We start from the raw sequence: 20,314 nt of genomic DNA on the forward strand, positions 1-20,314 counted from the left end.
TCTCTGAAGGAGGGCAGCCACTTGGACTGGGACCCACCCCCCCTTTTCTTAGGGAAGATTCACCCTTTAAGGAGTCCTCTTCTATACTTGAATTCCTCCTTTGTCTCTCTGACTCTGTTAAATCCACCCTTGCCTGGGTCATCCCTGATAACTGAAAATGCCAGAGGTTTTCTCTAACGAGCTACTTAGAATGAGAGAAAAAGAAAAAAGAGAGAAAGCCTCTTTTCAGAGCCAGTTCCCAGCTCCCCAGTTTCGCTGGTTGGCCAGTGTTGGTACCCAGATCTCTGCCCCTTTTCTTGGGACATAGCTATTTTCCAGTATTTTGAGTTCAGCTATCTTCAAAAGCCTGTTTTCATTTATTATGTATTGGTTCTTTTTCTGTCAGCCCTGCCTCCTCTCTGCTGGGAGGAACCTCAGGTTTCTTTTCTGCTTGTTCTGGGTTTATCTGTGCTTGTAGCTTGTATTCAGTAGTCCAAAATTGTTAATTAAAACCACAATTGGAGATTGGTTGAGTTACTTTCCCTTGATCTAGGTAACCTGATTTTTTCCAGAGGGAAATGTTTCAGCTCAGCCTGCCATGCCAGTGGAGGAGGGGCACCAGCACTGCAGTTTGGGGACCTTTACTTGCAGTTCTATGCTGTGATCTCAGCCATTCCACCCATTCCAGGCTACTGTATGACGTGTGCCAGTCACAGATGTCCCCGAACAGTTGTTCCAGAGTATTCACTAGTTGTTCCTGGCTATTTACTAGTTGTTCTAGAGGAGTAACTAAATTCCACACCTCTCTATGCCACCATCTTGCCCTGCCTCCTGTCCTAGTTTTATCCATTTTGGATAGGTTAAAATTAGACATAACTAAACCACTGCATATTAGCCCTTAACTGTTTAACTAACATTGAAAGGAATTGTAAAGTATATTTAGTGCCTTCTAACTTCTAGAATTCCAGTTGTTGAAGTTTAGGAGCTTAACTAAACCACCAATTTCAGAAGCACACCGACAGTTTTAGCTAAATGGTCATGCAGTAATATTACAAAAACTAAAGACAAAATTAAGTCTGTTGAAAAGAATTAAGAGAGTAAGTTTTGCAGATGTTGACATAAAACTGAGTTGATAGCTATTAAAAATACCTGTCATTCAATTGTATAACAATGTAGCTTACAAGGGGTGACAGTGTGATTGTGAAAGCCTTGGGGATCATATTCCTTTATCCAGCATATGATGGATGAGTAGAAAAATGGGAACTAAAACTAACTGAAAAATAGAGGGGGAGGGGAGGATGATTTGGGTGTTCTTTTTTTACTGTTATTTTTTATTCTTATTTTTACTTTTTCTGGTATAAGGAAAATGTTCACAAAATAGATTGGGGTGATGAATGCATAACTATATGATGGTACTGTGAACAGCTGATCATACACCACAGATGACTGTATGATACGTGAATATATCTCAATAAAACTGAATTTTTAAAAAAGCATAAAAAATAGCTGTCATTGACAAGCATAAAGCTGACGTATGTCATTTTTAGAGTCCCAAAGAGGTCTTACAGTACCAATCAAAACCCAAATAAAAGGTATATGTTAAAAAATTTCCACTTGGAAACATATGAATTGTGGATCCTTTGCTATTTCTGGCAAATAATATAATAAAACAAAGCAACTTCAAGATGGAATGAAGTTAGGGTGTCAACAGGATCATAACTTAAAGCCAGAATGTATCACGCCAATTTATTATACATATTTTTCTCCAAATTTAACTAACAAGTTAATCGTCTACACGGGAAATCTATTCTAGGCAACTTCACTTACACATAAATACACAAATACACCCTTACCCTCCCCCCCCAAAATAATTAGGTATGGAAGGAAAATATCCAATAAACAATTTTGTTCTTTTTTACCTAATATTAGTGCCATTGCTCCAGTCTCTCATAAACTCAGCTGGAATACCAAACAAACAAACAAAAAACCTCTACTGCTGTCTCTCTAACCCCTAACCCTCCACCTCCCACCACCCCCTCAATTTCCACACATTTTGTTACCTAAAAGCAAATTCAGCTTGGAAATATCTGTCTTAGACATTCTATCAGTTAAAAGACTTACTTGTATTAATAAATGCCTTTTTAAAATGCAAAATGTAACAGGAGGGTCAGGATTATTCTTCATCCAAATTTATACATTAGCATCTCAGTTCTGAGAGATAAGAAAATGGAAATTTGAGAGTGCACCATGAAGCAGTTTAAATCCCAGTAAGTGGTGAGAGCCAGCAGAAAGAAAGATACAAAAGGGAGAGAAAAGAAACAAAGATAAAACTTAGCCTTATAGTTTTGTCAGGGATCCTAAGAGAGAAGAGCAGAGTAATGAAAAATCCATATTTGGGCATATATTGCTCTCTATAGTCTCCAGTTCTCTTCCTGCCCCCCACCATCACACCCATCCCATTTTACTTTGATAAGCATTTAATTCACTCTATTCTGTATTTATTATGTGCAAATCATTAACCTAAGACCAGAGCTACCAAGATAATGATGATAAGAACATTCCTTTTCATGAAGAGGTTGTGTTGGAAAGCAAGCGATAACAACACTGCACTATAAATACCATAAGGGAAGTATGTGTCAAGTATACAAGGTCATGTGTCTGCAGAGTTCAAAAAGTTTATCTTAAAAAAATAAAAGAAGTCTGCCAGAGAGACAAGGGGAGAGGAAGGCATCCCAGATAAGAGTTGCAAAATGTGGAAAGGACATTGGTTAGAGCCAAACAAAGAAAGATATGCTATTCTGTAGGCAACCAGGAGCTGATTAAAGTTTTAGAAGCAACTATGCCAGAAGTGAGGATAATTAACTAGAATGGAGAGAGAGATGTTAGGGAGACCAAACAGAAGACTGTTATAATAGACTAGATAAGAAATATGGGTCTAAAACCAAGGTGGTAGCAGTGTAGATGGAGAGGGGCCAGATTAGGGAACAATTTCTGAAAGACAAGCAAAAGGAGAAAAAGGAAATGGAAGGTCTATATTGGGAGAATAGGTACAGGAAAAAAAAAAACAAACATGAATAGTATGAGCAAGAAGTGGGGATAGAGAGAATGAGTTGTTTTGACAAGTTGTGTTTGAAGCACTTTAGGAACTTTCTGGTGTTAGTCTGAAGCTCAGGAAAGAGGTGGAGGCTACAGATAGATTCAGAATCTATTCATAGATGGCAACTTAAAAGGTAATACCTGACTAGAATCTTTCCCTTAAGCCTGGCTTTGGCTCACTACACCTGGTTCTTTCCAACCATTGTACCTGGTAATGATGCCCCTCTTTAAAAAACAATTTCTCTTTATTATAGCGATCCAAAATTCTACCAATTGTTTTAGATTAACTCAATTTCTTTTCTTCTTCCTTTGCAAAATATTTTCTAAGGACAACCAAATCAGGATTCTGGAGCTCTCATCTCATCTTTGCTACTAGAACTGTTCTTGGGTAAGTCCTTAACATTTCTGGATTTCAGCTATAAAAAGATATAAGATTAGCTGATTTCTTAGGTTCTTTCCAATTGTAATACTCCACAACTCCCTTCCTGATATCACAAAGAACTCTGCATTACAAGTTAACTATGACATTCATATGTGTTTTTTCACTTGTTATTACAAAGTCTCTTAGAGCTCAATCACTTTCAGGTATAACTGTGATGCTAAGAATTAGGATGGCAAGCCCAAGAAAAAGATATGAGACCTTCATATTTCTTATAAATCATATCTTCTCTAATAAATTACATATTTCATGATAGCAAGAACCATATGTTTTTTGAACAGAGGTTCTTAAACATGTTTAATGAATAAGAAAAGGCTGGGGTACTTGGCACAAACCAAAATGCTAAACTATCATATTGTTATCTAAATGTTTTGTCCTTAACTCTTTTTTTTAAAACTGGAATCTAACCTCCTTTTTGGTATACATTATATCATAAATTCCTTTTATATTCCCTATATTTCCTAGACCAGAACAGTCATATATGGCACTGGGAGAGGGAACTTGTTGAAAGCACACTGACAAATCTTTATATATCAATATGCTTGTTCCTGTACAAGAGTAGGGAAAAGACAGGAGTTGAGAAACAGGCAAACAGAAAGCACAAAATCATGGTAACTTCCATCTTTACCCACCACTGCTACCACCACCACCATCATTTCAAAGGCAACAGTAAGAATGGGGTAAATGAAGTGGGGGTGGAATGGGGAGAAAAAAAAAGGACAGATACATATTGCTAACAGCAAGAGAGAAAAGATATTCAGGATGCTCAGCCTGATTTCAAGAGCACATAAAAATTACTTGGGCTTTTTCTATTATTGCAGGAAATATAAATGTGAGTTCATTTTATAATGAAATAATTCCAAGACAATATGCAGAATTTCTCCCACCATCACAATTCTGAAGTAAATCAATTTCAAAACAATTTAGCATGTGTTCTTGGCCAAACTATTATACGTTATCATTGGTTTTCAGATATAGAAGGTAAAACTTGAGTAATTAATAAAGCAAAGACAATTATCCATAATAAATCATCTCTGCAGCTTAATGATTCTTACCTGTTCACTCTCCTAGGACACTTGTCTGGTTTAATATCTACCTCATAGAGGTAGACATCAATCTTTGGGATTTCAACTTGGAAACAGTTAGCCAGCAGTTTAATGGGTTTGCCCATGGTGCCATAGCCAGGTCGTCTGGGCACCATGAGTAGGGGCTGGGCCCCAACGGGTCCTGCCAAGGGAAGGAAAAAAAGAGTAACACTATTAGAAGTTGCATTCGATTATCATGTCAACCAGAGAATGTCAGAATTAAAAGTACAGCTGTAAATAATTAAGACTAGTGTTGAAAGATAGCATCATTCCTAACACTACAACTTCCTTCACTCACTTCATCTCTTCATTTTTTCTAAAACTGTATACCTCTGGAAAATTGTTTTGGATTAAGGTAGAAAGAAGGGAGAACAATCACACAAGCTCTGGGAGCATGAGCAAGAAAAAGACAGAACAGAGACTGTAAGATCAAAGAAAGTAGAAGGAAATAATAAAGGTAAGAGCAAAATGAACAAAATAAAAAACATACCAAAAAATGGATCAACGAGGCACAAAATTGTTGGAAAAGATAAATAAAATTGATAAATTTCAGTGAAGACTGATTTCTTTTAAAAGGAGAAAAAATGCATAAAAAAACAATATCATTAGATACTGAAGAAATTATAAACATTGTGGAAAAAAAATTTGAAAACTGGATGAAAAAATTCCCTGAGAAATATAAATTGTCAACACACAAAACTAAATAAAATCCAAAAAGATCTATATTAAAAAATTAAATCGACAATTAAAATTTTTCCAATAAAAGATCCCAGAAAGATTCCTGATCCAGAGAATTAAACCAAACATGTAAGGTAAAAACAACACTAAATCTTAAACACTTCTAGAGAATAGGAACAAAGTGAACACTGCCCAATTCAACTTATGATACCAGAAAACTCTGACACTAAAACCTAACAAGGACATTATGAGAAAAGAAAATCTTAGGCTAATCTCATTCATGATGTAACATATATGCAAAAATCCTTTAAAAATGTTAACAAATTAAATCCAGCAATATATCAAAAGGATAATGTATCATGACCAAGATGGGTTTATATCAGGAATAAAAGGTTGGGTTAACAATCAAAAACCAATATAATTAATTAATAGAATAAAAATTAAATACTTTAGGAACATCTGGACGGATGCAAAAAAAAAAAAAAGTTTCTGAATTTTATCCAAAATTCCTTGGGGGTGGGGGGGTAGGAGGGGAGGCTTAGAGACTTAGGAATAGAAGGAAAGTTCCTTAATCTGATAAAGGCTCTCTAAAAACAACCTACAGCAAATATGCTTAGTGGTGAATGTTGAAAGCTTTCTACCTGAGAGTGGTAATAAGAAAATGGTGCCTGCTATCACCACATGTATTCAACATTATTCTGGAATTTCTAGCCAGAGAGTGAATCAAGAAAAAGAAACAAGTATTATAAGGATTTTGTAAAGAAAGAAAATGAAAACTATAATCATAGAGAAATCTATAGGTAAATAAGAATTAATAGGTAAGTTTAGCTAGTTTGCTGGATAAAAGTTTAATATATAAAGAAACAACTTTGAAATTTTAAAAAGATAAATTCAATAACATCAAAACACAAGGAATAGGCAGGTTATGTGGGAAGATGATGGAGTAGGGAGTTCCAAGACTCAATCCTTCCACCAAAACAATTATTTAACAGGCAGGAACTATTTAAAACAACTATTCTGAAACTCCAGAGGCCAGAGGAGCACTGTTCAGCATCCAGGGAAGAGTGGGAAGGAGAGGCTGATACATTACTATAAAGAACAGTAAATTGCTCTTATTGCATGGTAGCTACTGGTGCCCATCCCCCACCCTGACAGCAGGCGACTGCAAGGCCGAGCCACTGGCTCGCTCCCTGGTTACAGAAAGGGACACAAAAATCCTCTTCCCCAAGACCAGGGCTGGGCACAGCTGATCACGGCTTTAGACCAGGGAATCTGGATTGCTGGGGGACTGGCTCTGAGGCAGCCTTGTTTAAATCCACCCAGTGGCGACAGCAGTCATTGTTCCAACCCTCCCCAGATGGGCAGTGGCAGTGGAAACTTAGAATATGCAGCACTACCTCAGGGCTGCAAGGGACAGTTAGCTGACGGGTTGCATTTGCTGGACAGGCCAGGAAAGCTCAGGTTTCAGGATCCACTGGAGAAGTTCTCTGTGCACTTCCCAATCCACTCCCAAGAGCACTTTGGAGATGGTCTATGCCCACTTCGTGGGTCCCTGGCTCTGTTTTGGCTGTGAAAGACTGACTTGGGAAAGTCCATGCCAGTGAGCCCTGCTCCCAGAATTTGCCCTCCAGGCAAAAGTAGCTTGAGACCAGGAAAGGAAAGTAAAAAAAGTAAAGAGGCAGACAGTCTGGGACAAAGGCCTGCCAGCTTCAAAAACCTGGGAGAAGGAGGTCTGTCCCTTGGAAACAGAGGGAACAACCAAACTCTCATAAACAGGGGAACTCCAAAACAATTAATGAAGAAAAGCCCAGGACAAGACCAAGGCCCAGAAATATAGGGGAAACTCTGCACACTGCATTTGCCATGGGCAGCTCTTTTTGATAAGAGGGCTAATGCTCAGGAAAATCTGTCTTATCACTGGCTGGTTACAAAACCAAGAAACAGATATCTCAGAGAACAAATCCTGAGTTAAAATTTAAAATATTAAAATGTACAGTATGCAAAAAGGGTTCCAAACAAAGCAACAGTAAATGATGGCCCATCCAAAGGAAGAAGATAAAAATACAAAAAATGCTAACAAAGACGACGAGAATGTGGACATACCAAAAAAAGCCTTTAAAAAAATTATATTAAAAACACTAAAGGAGATGAAAGAAATACAGAGAAACAACTAAAGGATATCAGGAAAACAATGAATGAGCAATATGAGAGTCTTAGTAAAGAGATAGAAATTTTAAAAAAGAACCAAACAAAACTACTGAAGTTGAAGACCACGATAACAGAAATGAAAAATGCCTGGTAGCGTTTCAAGAGCAGATTGGAGCTGGCAGAAGAATCAGTGAACTTGAAGACAAGACACTTAAAATGAGTTAGGCAACATCCCAAAGTAATTTGGGCAGAGAATAAAAATATATATGCAGGGCCTCCCTAAGGAGCTGGGGCAAAATGCAGGTGTTGGACTTCCTCACCTGGATTGTTGCTGATATTCTCACAAACATTGAGGACTGGCGGTCTGATGTGCTGAGCCCTCTATCATGGGACTTGCCCTTATGAAGCTCATCACTGCAAAGGAGAGGCTAAAACTGCTGATAATCGTGCCTAAGAGTCTCCCCCTGAGTACTTCTTTATTGCTCAGATGTGGCCCTCTCTCTCTAGCTAAGCCAATTCAGCGGGTGAACTCACTGCCCTCCGCCCTACGTGGGATCTGACTCCCAGGGGTGTAAATCTACCTGTCAACGTGGGATATGACTCCCAGGGATGAATCTGGACCTGACATCATGGGATTGAGAACATCTTCTTGACCAACAGTGGGATGCGAAATGAAACAAAATAGTTTCAGTGGCTGAGAGATTCCAAATGGAGTCGAGAGGTCACTCTGGTGGGCATTCTTATGCACTATATAGATAACCCTTTTTAGGTTTTAATGCATTGGAATAGCTAGAATACCTGAAACTATCAAACTGCAACCCAGTAGCCTTGACTCTTGAAGACAATGATATAGCAATGTAGCTTACAAGAGGTGACAGTGTGACTGTGAAAGCCTTATGGATCACACTCCCTTTATCCAGTGCATGGATGAACGAGTGGAAAAATGGGGACAAACAACTAAATGAAAAACAGGGTGGGAGGTATTTTGGGTGTTCTTCTTTACTTTTATTTTTTTCTTATTTTTACTTTTTCTGGTATAAGGAAATGTTCAAAAAATAGATTGGGGTGATGAATGCAACAACTATATGATGGTACTATAAACAACTGATTGCACACTTTGGATGATTGTATCGTATGTGACTATATCTCAATAAAAAAAATGAGTTAGGCAGAGGAACAGAAAGAAAAAAGAAATATTAAAAGTGAAAACAGCCCAAGACACCTCTGGGACACCATCAAATGCACCAAATATACACATTATGTGAGTCCTAGAAGCAGAAGAAAAAGTGAAAGGGGCAAAGGGAATATTAAAAGAAACAATGACAGAGAACTTCCCAAACTAAGCAAAAGACATGAATATGCACATCCGAGAAGCCCAGAGAGCAGCAAACAGGATAAATAAGAAGAAAAAATACACCCCATCATATACTGACCACACTATTGAATGCAAAGGACACTACTTGAAATCTGCAAGAGAAAAGCAACGTGTTATGTACATGGAAGTCCCAATTAGATTAAGAGCTGATTTCTCATCAGACACCACGGAAGCAAGAATGCATTGGGCTGAAATACTTAAAGTGCTAAAACAAAACAACTGCCAGTCAAGAATTGTATATCCAGCAAAACTTTCTTTCAAAAATGAGGGAGAGAGGAGGAGCTTAGAAGGCGGCATAGAGAGGAGTGGAAGCTAGTTATGCTCTCCTGGAACAATTCATAAACAACAGAAAAATTAGTAAATAACCTGGAATAACTGTGGGGAGACAAATGTGACTGTCCACTCATCATACACCAACCTGAATTGGGAGGAAAGCCCAAGATCACAGCATAAAATCTGTAAGTAAAAACTGCAGACCCGGGCCAAGAGCCGAGAGCCCCTCCCTCATGGAAGCCTTGCAGTGCACGAGAGCAGAACTCTCTGAACACGCGAGTGTATCTCAACCCAGCTCCAACTGGGGTTATAATATTCACAGCTCAATACAGACTGTGAATCTCCAACAAGCAGAGGCTTTTGGTTATGACTGACCTTGGGAGAGTCAGGGGACATAGCTGTCTCAGGACAGAGAGCCCAGAGGATCCAGTGCTATCTCTGGCCAATGGGTGGGAGCTTTCTATCCCTTTCTCTCTCTGTCAACCTGTGTGGCTCGGTGGAGAAAGCCTCAGCCATTTTCAGTTAGCAGTGCTTTGCAATAAAGAAAGCCTCAGCTATTTTAAAATCGCAGCGCTCTGACCCAGACAAGGGTGGAGACAGCAGAGTCAGAGAAACAAAGAATCTATTGATATGCAAATGACCTCTCGCTAGGGGGCATAGCTTCCCAAGAGGAAAGAGGAGGGGCCCAGCTCTACTACCTGCCTTACATTCAAAACCAGACCCCAGAGCCTGGGGGAGGAGAGCTGTGGGCCATACCCCCTTACACCAGCCCGTGACAGGTTGACAGGCGCCACCTGCTGGGCAGAAAAGCACAGGGTGTGTCAATCCTCTAAGACACACTATCAGGGAAAGTTGATACTGAATATTTCCTCCTTCTGGGAGCTTGTTTTCGTCTGGGAAAACCTGACTGGGGTGGCCTAGGAGGTCAGATGCCTACACAACAGAAAACTACGACCTACACTAAGAAAAAAGAAGTTATGGTCCAGTCAAAGGAAAAAACTTCCACTTCAACTGAGATACAGAAATTGAAACAACTAATGCTAAATCAATTCAAAAAATTTAGAGAAAATATGGCAAAACATATAAAGGCTATAAAGAAGACACTGGGCATACATAAGGCAGAAACTGAAAGTTCAAAAAACCAACTGGCAGAATCTATGGAAATGAAAGGCACAACACAAGAGATGAAAAGATGCAATGGAAACATACAGCAGCAGATGTCAAGAGGCAGAAGAAAACACTCGGTAACTGGAGAACAAAACACCTGAAAGCCTACACGCAAAGGAGCAGATGGAGAAAAGAATGGAAAAACATGAGCAACATCTCCGGGAACTTAAGGATGAAACAAATATAAGAATGTACGCATCGGGAGAACCTAAGATGGCGGCTAGTGAGAGAGGGCAAAAAAACACCTCCATGAAAAATACAAGATAAAAGCCAGAAAGTGACCCAGAACACCAGTTCCAGCGATGCACCAGCCGGATAAGGTCTGCTAAATCCACAAGGACTGTGCATTTGGCGAAACCAGGAGTCTGCGATCTAAAACGAGCGAGTGAGCTGGCTGAAAGTCCGGCGACCACGCTGCGGTGTGGGGAAACCATGGATTGGCGTTTGGAGATGGACTAGTTCTTTTTTTAAAAAAAAAAAACAAAACCCAGGAGCAACTGTGGATAAGGTGACAAGAATAAAAAATAGATGATCTTATGGAAATAAAAGAAACTGTTGGCCAAATTAAAAAGATCCTGGATACTCATAGTACAAGACTAGAGGAAGCTGAACAACGACTCAGCATACTTGAAGACCACAGAACAGAAAATGAAAGAACAAAAGAAAGAATGGGGAAAAAATTGAAAAAAGTGAAATGGATCTCAGGGATATGATAGATAAATTGAAATGTCCAAATTTAAGACTCATAGGTGTCCCAAAAGGGGAAGACAAGGGTAAAGGTCTAGAAAGGGTATTCAAAGAAATTGTTGGGGAAACTTCCCCAACCTTATACACAATATAAATACATAAAGCATAAATGCCCAGTGAACTCCAAATAGAATAAATCCAAATAAACCCACTCCGAGACATATTCTGATCAGACTCTCAAACACTAAACAGAAAGAGCAAGTTCTGAAAGCAGCAAGATAGAAGCAATTCACCACATACAAAGGAAACAACATAAGACTAAGTTGTGACTACTCAGCGGCCACCATGGAGGTGAGAAGGCAGTGGCATGACATATTTAAAATTCTGAGAGATAAAAATTTCCAACCAAGAATACTTTATCCAGCAAAACTCTCCTTCAAATTTGAGGAAGAGCTTAAATTTTTCACAAACAAATGCTGAGAGATTTTGCTATTAAAAGACCTGCCCTACTTCAGATACTAAAGGGAGCCCTACCAACAGAGAAACAAAGAAAGGAGAGAGAGATAGAGAGAAATTTAACAGACATATATAGAACATTACATCCCAAATCACCAGGACACACATTCTTCTCTAGAGATCACGGATGTTTCTCCAGAAGAGACCATATGCTGGGACATAAAGAAGCCTCAATAAATTTTAAAAAAATTGAATTTATTTGAAGCACATTCTCTGACGACAATGTAATACAAATAGAAGTCAATAACCATCAGAGACTTAGAAAATTCATAAACACCTGGAGGTTAAAAATGAGGGGGAGATGAAAACATTCCCAGATAATCAAAAGCTGAGGGACTTCATCACCAGTAGATCAGTCCTATAAGAAATGCTAAAAGGAATTGTGCAGGCTGAAAGGAAGGGACACAAAGCAATTGACTGAAACCACATGAAGAAATAAAGATTTCCAGTAAAGATCACACGGTAAATATAAACAACAATACTACTGTATTTTTGATTTGTAACTCTACTACTTACTTCCTACAGGATCTAAAACACATAAATGGTAATGATAAATCAGTGGTTTTGGACTCAATGTAAAATATGCAATTTTTTACAAGAACTAGATAAAGGTGGGAGAATGGAGGAGTACAGGAACATAGTTTATGTGTCCTATTGAAGTTAAGTTGGTATCAAAGAAAAACAAGATTGCTATAGATTTAAGATGTTAAATTTAAGCCCCATGGTAAACACAAAGAAATTATCAGAGAATATGACCATAGAGATGAAAAGTAGAGTATGAGTTACAAGAAATGGGGGAAGGGGCAATGGGGAGTTGAAAATGAGTGTAAGGTTTCTGTTTGGGGTGAAGGGAAATTTCTAGTAATGGATGGTGGGAAGGTGATGGCATTGCAACATTCTAAATGTGATTAATCCCACTAATGGAATGCTAGGGAGGGGTTGGAATGGGAAAATTTAGGCTGTACATATGTTTCCACAATTGAAAAAAAAAAGTCTAAATAGATAATGACAATTAAATGCCAAGGATGATCCTGGATGGGATCTGAGGATGGAGAGGAGGCTCAAAGGGACACAGTTGGGACATAAGAAAAAAAAAAGGAAATATAGAATGTAAGCTTTGTATCAAGGTTGAATTTCTTGAACTTCTTAGCTGCGCTTAATGTGATTGCATAAAAGAATGTTTTTGTTCATGGGAAATGTATATGTGAATTATGTTGTTTGTTCAAGGATGTGTGCAGCTTGCTGTCATATGTTCAGAAGACAGAGCAATAGATGATGGATGATAAATAGGGAGGGAGGGAGGGAGGGAAAGAAATGGTAGTGTGACAGGATGTTAAAGTTGGTGCATCGGGGTATCAGGGGAGGGAGGTCAGGGTATGCTGGAGTTCTGTGTATGGGGTTTGTATTGTTTTTGCAACTGTTCCTGTAAATTTGAATTTATTTCCAAATAAAAGTAAAAAAAAAAAAAAAAAAGAATGTATGCATCATTGGTGTCCCAGAAGGAGAAGAGAAGTGAAAAGGGGCAGAAGGAATAATAGAGGAAATAATCAATGAAAACTTCCCATCTCTTATGAAAGACACAAAATTACAGATCCAAAACACACAGCATACTCCAAACAGAAAAGATCTGAATAGGCCTACGCCAAGACACTTAATAATCAGATTATCAAATGCCAAAGACAGAGAGAATCCTGAAAGCAGCAAGAGAAAAGCGATCCATCTCATATAAAGAAGCTACTAAGACTATGTGTGGATCTCTCAGCAGAAACCATGAAGGCAAGAAGGAAGTGGTGTGTGTGTGATATATTTAAGATACTGAAAGAGAAAAACCACCAACCAAGAATCCTATATCCAGTAAAACTGTCCTTCAAATATGAGGGAGAGCTCAAAATGTTTTCCAGACAGACAAGGAGAGACTGTGAACAAGACACCCGCCCTACAGGAAATACTAAAGGGAGTGATGGAAGACAGGAGTGAGAGGTTTGGAACACAATTTTGGGAGATGGTAGCAAAGCAATGTAAGTACACTGAACAAAGACAACTATGAATATGGTTGAGAGAGGAGGGTTGGGAGCATGTGGGATACCAGAAGAAAGGAGGAAAGATAAACAGTGGGACTGTGTAACTCGGTGAAACCTAGAGTGTTCAACAATTGTGATAAATGTACAAATATGTTCTTTCATGAAGAAGAACAAACGAATGTCAACCTTGCAAGGTTTTAAAAATGGGGAGGCATTGGGGGAGGGAGGGATGCAATCAATGTAAATTAGAGACTATAATTAACAGAATCATTGTATTATGCTCCACTTAATGTATCAAAGGTGATATACCAAGGTAAATGCAGATAAGAGGGGGGGATATGGGAGGGTGTGAGACACTTGACATTGGTGGTGTTGTCTGACTCTTTATTCTACTTTGACTTAAGGTTATCTTTCTTTTTGCTGCTTCCTAGCTGTCATATAGATATTTTTTTCTTCCTCTTTCTTTTTTCTTTTTCTTTTGCCTCTCTACCTTCTTTGACTCTTCCTCCTGCTTTCTGGAAGAAATGTAGATGCCCTTATACAGACAGTGGTGAGGGTGGTGAACACATAAATATGTGACTATACAGGGAACCATACATTACTTAGGATGGAATGTATAGCATTTGAACAAAACCATCTTAAAAAAAAGAAGATTGATGATGAGACCTTGAGGGCAATATACTGAGTGAAATAAGCCAGACACATAAGACAAATATTGCAAGGTCTCACTGATAGTAACTAATTATAATATGTAAACTCACAGACATGAAATATAAGTTACCAAGATATAGAACAAGGCTAGGGAATGGGGAGCAGTTGCTTAGTGTGAGCAGATTAGGATGAACTTAAACATTTGGAAATGAACAGAGGTGACAGTAGCACACTGTGAGAATAACTAACAGTGCTGAATGGTGTGTGAATGAGGTAGAAAGGGAAGCTCAGAGTCATATATGTCACTAGAAGGAAAGTTGGAGGTCCAAAGATGGGAATGTATGAAACTGAATCCTATGGTGGGCAATGTCCGTGATTCACTGTACAAATATTAGAAATCTCTTCCATGAACAGAACAAATGTATGACAATACAACTAGAAGTTAATAATAGAGGGACATATAGGGAAAAAAACTATATACCTATTGCAAACTATATACTACAATCAGAATAGTTCAACATTCTTCCATAAACAGTAACAAATGTACTATACCAATACTAGGAGTCAGCAATGGAGGGGGGTGGTTATAATGGTTAGGGATATGGGGGGATTTGAGAGTCCTTTTTTTTTTTTTTTTGCTTCTTTATTTCTTGTCTGGAGTAATGAAAAGGTTCTAAAAATTGAACAAAAATTAATTGTGGTGATGGATGCACAGCTGTATGAGGGTACCAGGGGCAACTGACTGTACACTTTAGATCTCTGGATAATTGTATGGTATGTGAACAATCTCAATAAAAATTAAAATAAAAAAAAAAAAAACTGGGGGAGAGATTAAGATATTCTCAGATAAACAAAAGCTGAGGGAGTTCATCACCACTACCTGTCCTAGAAGCAATGCTAAAGTTCTTCGGAGTGAGAGGAAAGGTTGCTAGAAAGTAGTTCAAAGTGTAATAAAATAAAGACTGGCAATTACAGTAACTATTTGGGTAACTATAAATGCCAGCATTTATAGATGAAAAATATATCTAGGTAGAACTGAGAAGGCACTCAATAAGGTATAACACAAAAAATCAAATAAATATAAAAGTATTTAATGACAATGAGGGACCAAAAAAAGGTATAAGATTTGCAAAAGTTAAGAATAAAATACCAGAAGAAAATCCCCTATTATCAGTTGTGACTTTAAACATAAATGGATTAAGCTTTCCAGACAAAAGGCAGATATTGGCAGAATAGATAAGAAAGCATGACCCAATTATATGCTATAGGTAAGAGACTCACCTTAAATTTAAAAGATACAAGAAGGGAGAGGGTGAAAGGATGGAACAAAATATATCATACAGGTAGCAACCAAAAGAGAGATGGGGTGGCTATACAAATATTGAATAAAAGAGACTTTAGAGAAGCTAAGATATATAATCCAGAGTTTGCCCTCGGGAGAAGCTAAGAGCTGACATAGGAGCAAAGGACCAGCAGATGAGAGCCATGCGCCTCCCCAGCAGACAGAGGTGTTCCAGACGCCACCGGCCTTTCTTCAGTGAAGGTATCCTTTTGTTGATGCCTTAGTTTAGACACTTTCATGACCTCAGAACTGTAAATTTGTAACCTAATAAATCCCCTTTATAAAAGCCAATCCATTTCTGGTATTTTGCATAATGGCAGCTTTAGTAAACCAGAACAGATTTTGGTACCAGAGAGTGGGTGCTGCTGAGTTTGCAAAGACCAAACTGTTGGAACAGCTTTTTAAATGGGTAAGGAGAAGATTCTGGAAGAACTGTGATGAGGAGTTTGATAGAAAAGGCCTAGACTGTTTTGAAGAAACTGTTGGTAGAAATATGGACCCTAAAGATACTTCTGATGAGGCCTTAGAAAAGTGATACTTGTTTTAAAGTGGTGGAGAATTGAGAAAGGTGAGTCCTGGTGACGAATGGAAGGCAGAATTTGAAAGCGATGGAGTTGGGATACTTACCTGAAGAAATGTCAAAACTAAACATGGAAAATGCAGCATGGCTGTCTCCTTGCAGCTTATAGTAAATGTGAGAGGAAAGACATAAGCTAAGAACTTGAACTCTTGGGTACAAAGAAACCAGAAATTGATGGTGGAAAAATTCTGGGCTTCCAGAAAGTGAAACACCAGAGGCTACGGCCACATGTAAGTATTTAACAAAAACCCAGAACCCAATAGCCAATTTCAGTACAAGCCAGGACTGGCAATGGAGTTCTCCAGAAAGAATTTGTGGGAAGTCCTGTTGTCTGACAGCTTTGACCCATGTATGCTGCATGCCAAGCCAACAAATATTTTGTGAGATCTGTATAAATAGAACCACTTCCAGTCTGGACTGGAGGAGACTGAGAAGGGACAAATTGAGGGAAGGATGACTTCAAGGGTAGAACCATCGAAGCTAAGGTCTGGAGCCAAGAAACCCTGGGCCAGAAGAGTGGATCCACACAAGCACGTGGATAATGTGAGTTTAAGAGTACCCCAGAGTTTACAAGTGCTTCTGCCCAAGGGTTCTCAGATGCCTGGGGAATTGAGGGGAGCTTGGAGGCTCTGTTGTTCAGGAAGAGTGTTGATGCCCCAGGCCTTGGAGATGGTAGAGCACATTCCTTAGGGATTCGGGAGAGTCTGGCTACCACCCCACTGTTCGGAGAGGGGAGAGCCTTTGCCCCAGAGATGCAGAGTCCAGGTGGCACCCTGATGTTGAGGAGAGTGGGGCTAAGAAGAAGGTGGTCTCCCCACTGCATGGAAATGTTGCAGCACTCATCCAAGCATTTGGAGAGAAAAGGGCTGCCGCAAAGGCAAGAGAGAGTGGAACTGCCACTGGGCTGGTTTGGATGTATTATGTCCCTCAAAACACCATTATCTATGATACAGTCTTGTGTGGGCCGGAAACGTACTGGTGTTCATTGGGTTGGAGACTTTTGATTGGATGTTTCTGTGGAGATGTGATCACTCAATTGTGGGAGAGACCTTTCATTGGATAATTTCCACGGAGGTGTGGCCCTGCCCATCCAGCATGGGCCTTGATGAGTTTACTGGAGCACTATATAAGTTCAGACAGAAGGAGCAAGCTTGCTACAGCCAAGAGGGACACTTTGAAGAACGCACAGGAGCTGAGAGAGGAACTGCAGTTTACAGAGACAGTTTGGAGACAGCCTTTGAAAGCAGACTCTTGCTCTGGAAAAGCTAGGAGACAACAAATGCTCCAAGAGCAACTGAGAGTGATATTGTGGAGAGAAGCTGCAGCCTAGAGAGGAACATCCTGGGAGAAAGCCATTTTGAAACCAGAACTCTGGAGCAGTTGCCAGCCATGTGACTTCCCAGCTAACAGAGGTTTTCCAGTGAAGGTACCCAATTGTTGATGAAACACCTTGGACACTTTATTGCCTTAAGACTGTAACTTTGTATCCAAATAAACCCCCTTTATAAAAGCCAGTCCGTTTCTGGTGTTTTGCATTCCTGGCAGCACTAGCAAACTAGAACAGCCACTCTCTCAAGCCCGAAGGATAAAATGTCATTCTATAAATGACTCTAAGACTTTGAAATCTAATGAGGTATGCCCTGTGGGTTTTAGGAACTATTTCAGACCTCTGACCCCTGTTTTCCTTTAAATTTCTCCTTATGGCAATGGGAATATTTATCCTATGACTGTCTCTCCTACACTGGAAGCAGATAACTTGTTCTGAGTTTCACAGGTCCACAGCCAGAGGCGAATGTTGCCTTAGGACAAACCATGCCTGTAACTGATTTTGGTAAGAGTATGTACTTATCTATATTGTGATGGAATGAAAGTATTTTTGCATTTGTCAAGAACGTCTTTCTGTGGTCCAGGGGGTGGAATGTGACGGTTTGAAATTGTTATGGTCTCCAGAAGAGCCAATTCTTTAATACAATCTTGTTGCGTGGAAGCTTTTGACTGTTACCGTGGAGATGTGACTCACCCAACAGGAGATAAGACCTTTAATTAAATTATTTCCATGGAGATGTTACCCCACCCATTTAGAGTGGATCTTAATTAGATCACTTAAAGAACATGGAGTGCTTTAAGAGAAGCTGACAAACACATCTGAGAAGAAGCTAAGATATATAATCCAGAGTTTGCCCCCAGGAGAAGCTAAAAGAGGACATAAACCCAGACACTTGGACATGCAGACAGAATGATGTTTGGAAATGCTAAGCTAAGAGATGAAGCCCAGAATGCCCTGGAGAAGGTAAGAGAGGACTCCCAGATGCTTAGAGAGAAACACCCCAGGAGAACTAAGCAGAGAGCTGAGAGAAGCTAAAAGAGACAAAGGCCCAGAGACATTCTGGAGAAGCCATTTTGAAATGCAACCCAGGAGCAAAGGACAAGCAGATGACAGCCACATGCCTTCCCAGTTGACAACGGTCTTTTGGATACCATCAGCCTTTCTTCAGTGAAAGTATCCTCTTGTTGATGCCTTAGTTTGGACACTTGAACAGCCTTAGACCTGTAAATTTGTAACTAATAAATCCCCTTTCTAAAAGCCAAATTTAAAAAAAGAGACTTTAAGTCAAAAACAGTTTCAAGTGACAAAGATGGTCATTATATACTGAAAAAGGGGACAATTCAACAGAAAGATGTAACAATTACAAATATATATGCACTTAACAACAGATCCCCAAAATATATGAAGCACATACTGAAGGATTTGAAGGAAGAAACTGATGTATCTACATTAATGGTAGGAGACTTTAATATACCACTCTCAATAATGGATAGAACATCTCATCAGAAGATCAATAAGGAGGTACAAAACTTGAAAGATACCCTAAATGAACTAGATCTAACACACATATACAGAACACTTCACCCAACAAAAAAAGTAAAAACATTCATCTCAGGAGCACATGGATCATTTGCAAGGATAGAAACTATATGTTCGGGGCACAAAACAAGTCTCAATAAATTCAAGAATAATGAAGTTATACAATGTGTATTCTCCCACCACAAAGGAATGAAGCTAAAAATAACAGAGGGAGAAACAGAAAATTCACAAATTGTGAAAATTAAACAACATACTCTTAACAAATGGGTTAAAGAGGAAATGAGAAGCAAAATTAGGAAATATCTTGAGGTGAATGGAAATGAAAACACAAAACACCGAAACTTATGGGATGTAGCAAAGACAGTGCTGAGAAGAAAATTTACAACTCTAAATGCTTACATTACAAAAGAAGAAAGCCTTCAAATCAGAGACATAGCCTCAAAACTGGAATAAGTAGAAAAAGAAGATCTAACTAAACCCAAATCAAGCAGAAGGAAATAATAAAGATTAGAGCACAGATAAATGAAATAGAAAATTAAAAAAAAAAAAGATCCAACAAAAAAAGATCAATAAAACCGACAAAACTTCAACCAGATTGACAATGAAAAAAGAGAGAAAATACAAATAACAAAAAGAAGAAATGAAAAGGGGGCCATTAGTACTGACTCTACTGAAATAAAAAAGACCTTAAGAGAATACTATGAAAAACTGTACATCAATATATTAGATAACCTAGATGAAATGAACAAATTCTCAGAAACACAAAACTACCTAAATTGATTCAAGAAATAGAAGACCTCAACAAACCAATTACTACTAAAAAGATTAAATCAGTAATCAAAACCTCCCAACAAGAGGATAAGCCTACTTAATTGTGCCTAAGAGTCTCCCCCAGAGAACCTCTTTTGTTGCTCAGATGTTGCTTCTCGTCTCTCTCTAAGCCCACTTGACAGGCATACCCACTGCCCTTCACCCCTATGTGAGACATGACTCTCAGGAGTGTAAATCTTCCTGGTGATGTAGGATATGACTTCCAGGGATGGGGCTGGACCTGGAATCATACGATTGAGAAAATATTCTTGACTAAAAGGGGGAAGCAAAATGAAACAAAATAACGTTTCAGTGGCAGAGAGAATTCCTTTTAGCATGGTTTCTAGGGCAGGTCTAGTGGTAATGAACTGCCTCAGCTTTTGTTTATCTGGGGATGTCTTAATCTCTCCCTAATTTTTAAAATAAAGTCTTGCTGGGTATAAAATTCTTGATTGGCAATTATTTTCTTTCATCACTTTGAATATTTTGTACCACTGCCTTCTTGACTTGGTGGTTTCTGATGAGAAATCAGAACTTAATCTTATTGGGATTCTGTTGTATTTAACATGTTGCTTTTATCTTGCAGCTTTCAGAACTCTCT

At 38.9% G+C, this 20,314-nt stretch overlaps 1 protein-coding gene across 2 annotated transcripts in view; it reads right to left on the reverse strand.

The window, feature by feature from the left end:
• Positions 1–20,314, reverse strand: part of LOC119527573 (protein argonaute-3) — a 180,672-nt gene that overhangs the window by 132,761 nt on the left and 27,597 nt on the right. For both annotated transcript variants that reach the window (XM_037827736.1, XM_037827735.1), the window contains exon 2: positions 4,570–4,741. In XM_037827736.1, the coding sequence (XP_037683664.1) occupies positions 4,570–4,741 (172 nt within the window). The remainder of the gene's footprint in view (positions 1–4,569; positions 4,742–20,314) is intronic.

Source organism: Choloepus didactylus, chromosome 2 (genome assembly GCF_015220235.1).
Source record: "Choloepus didactylus isolate mChoDid1 chromosome 2, mChoDid1.pri, whole genome shotgun sequence".
In the NCBI taxonomy this organism is placed as follows: domain Eukaryota; kingdom Metazoa; phylum Chordata; class Mammalia; order Pilosa; family Megalonychidae; genus Choloepus; species Choloepus didactylus.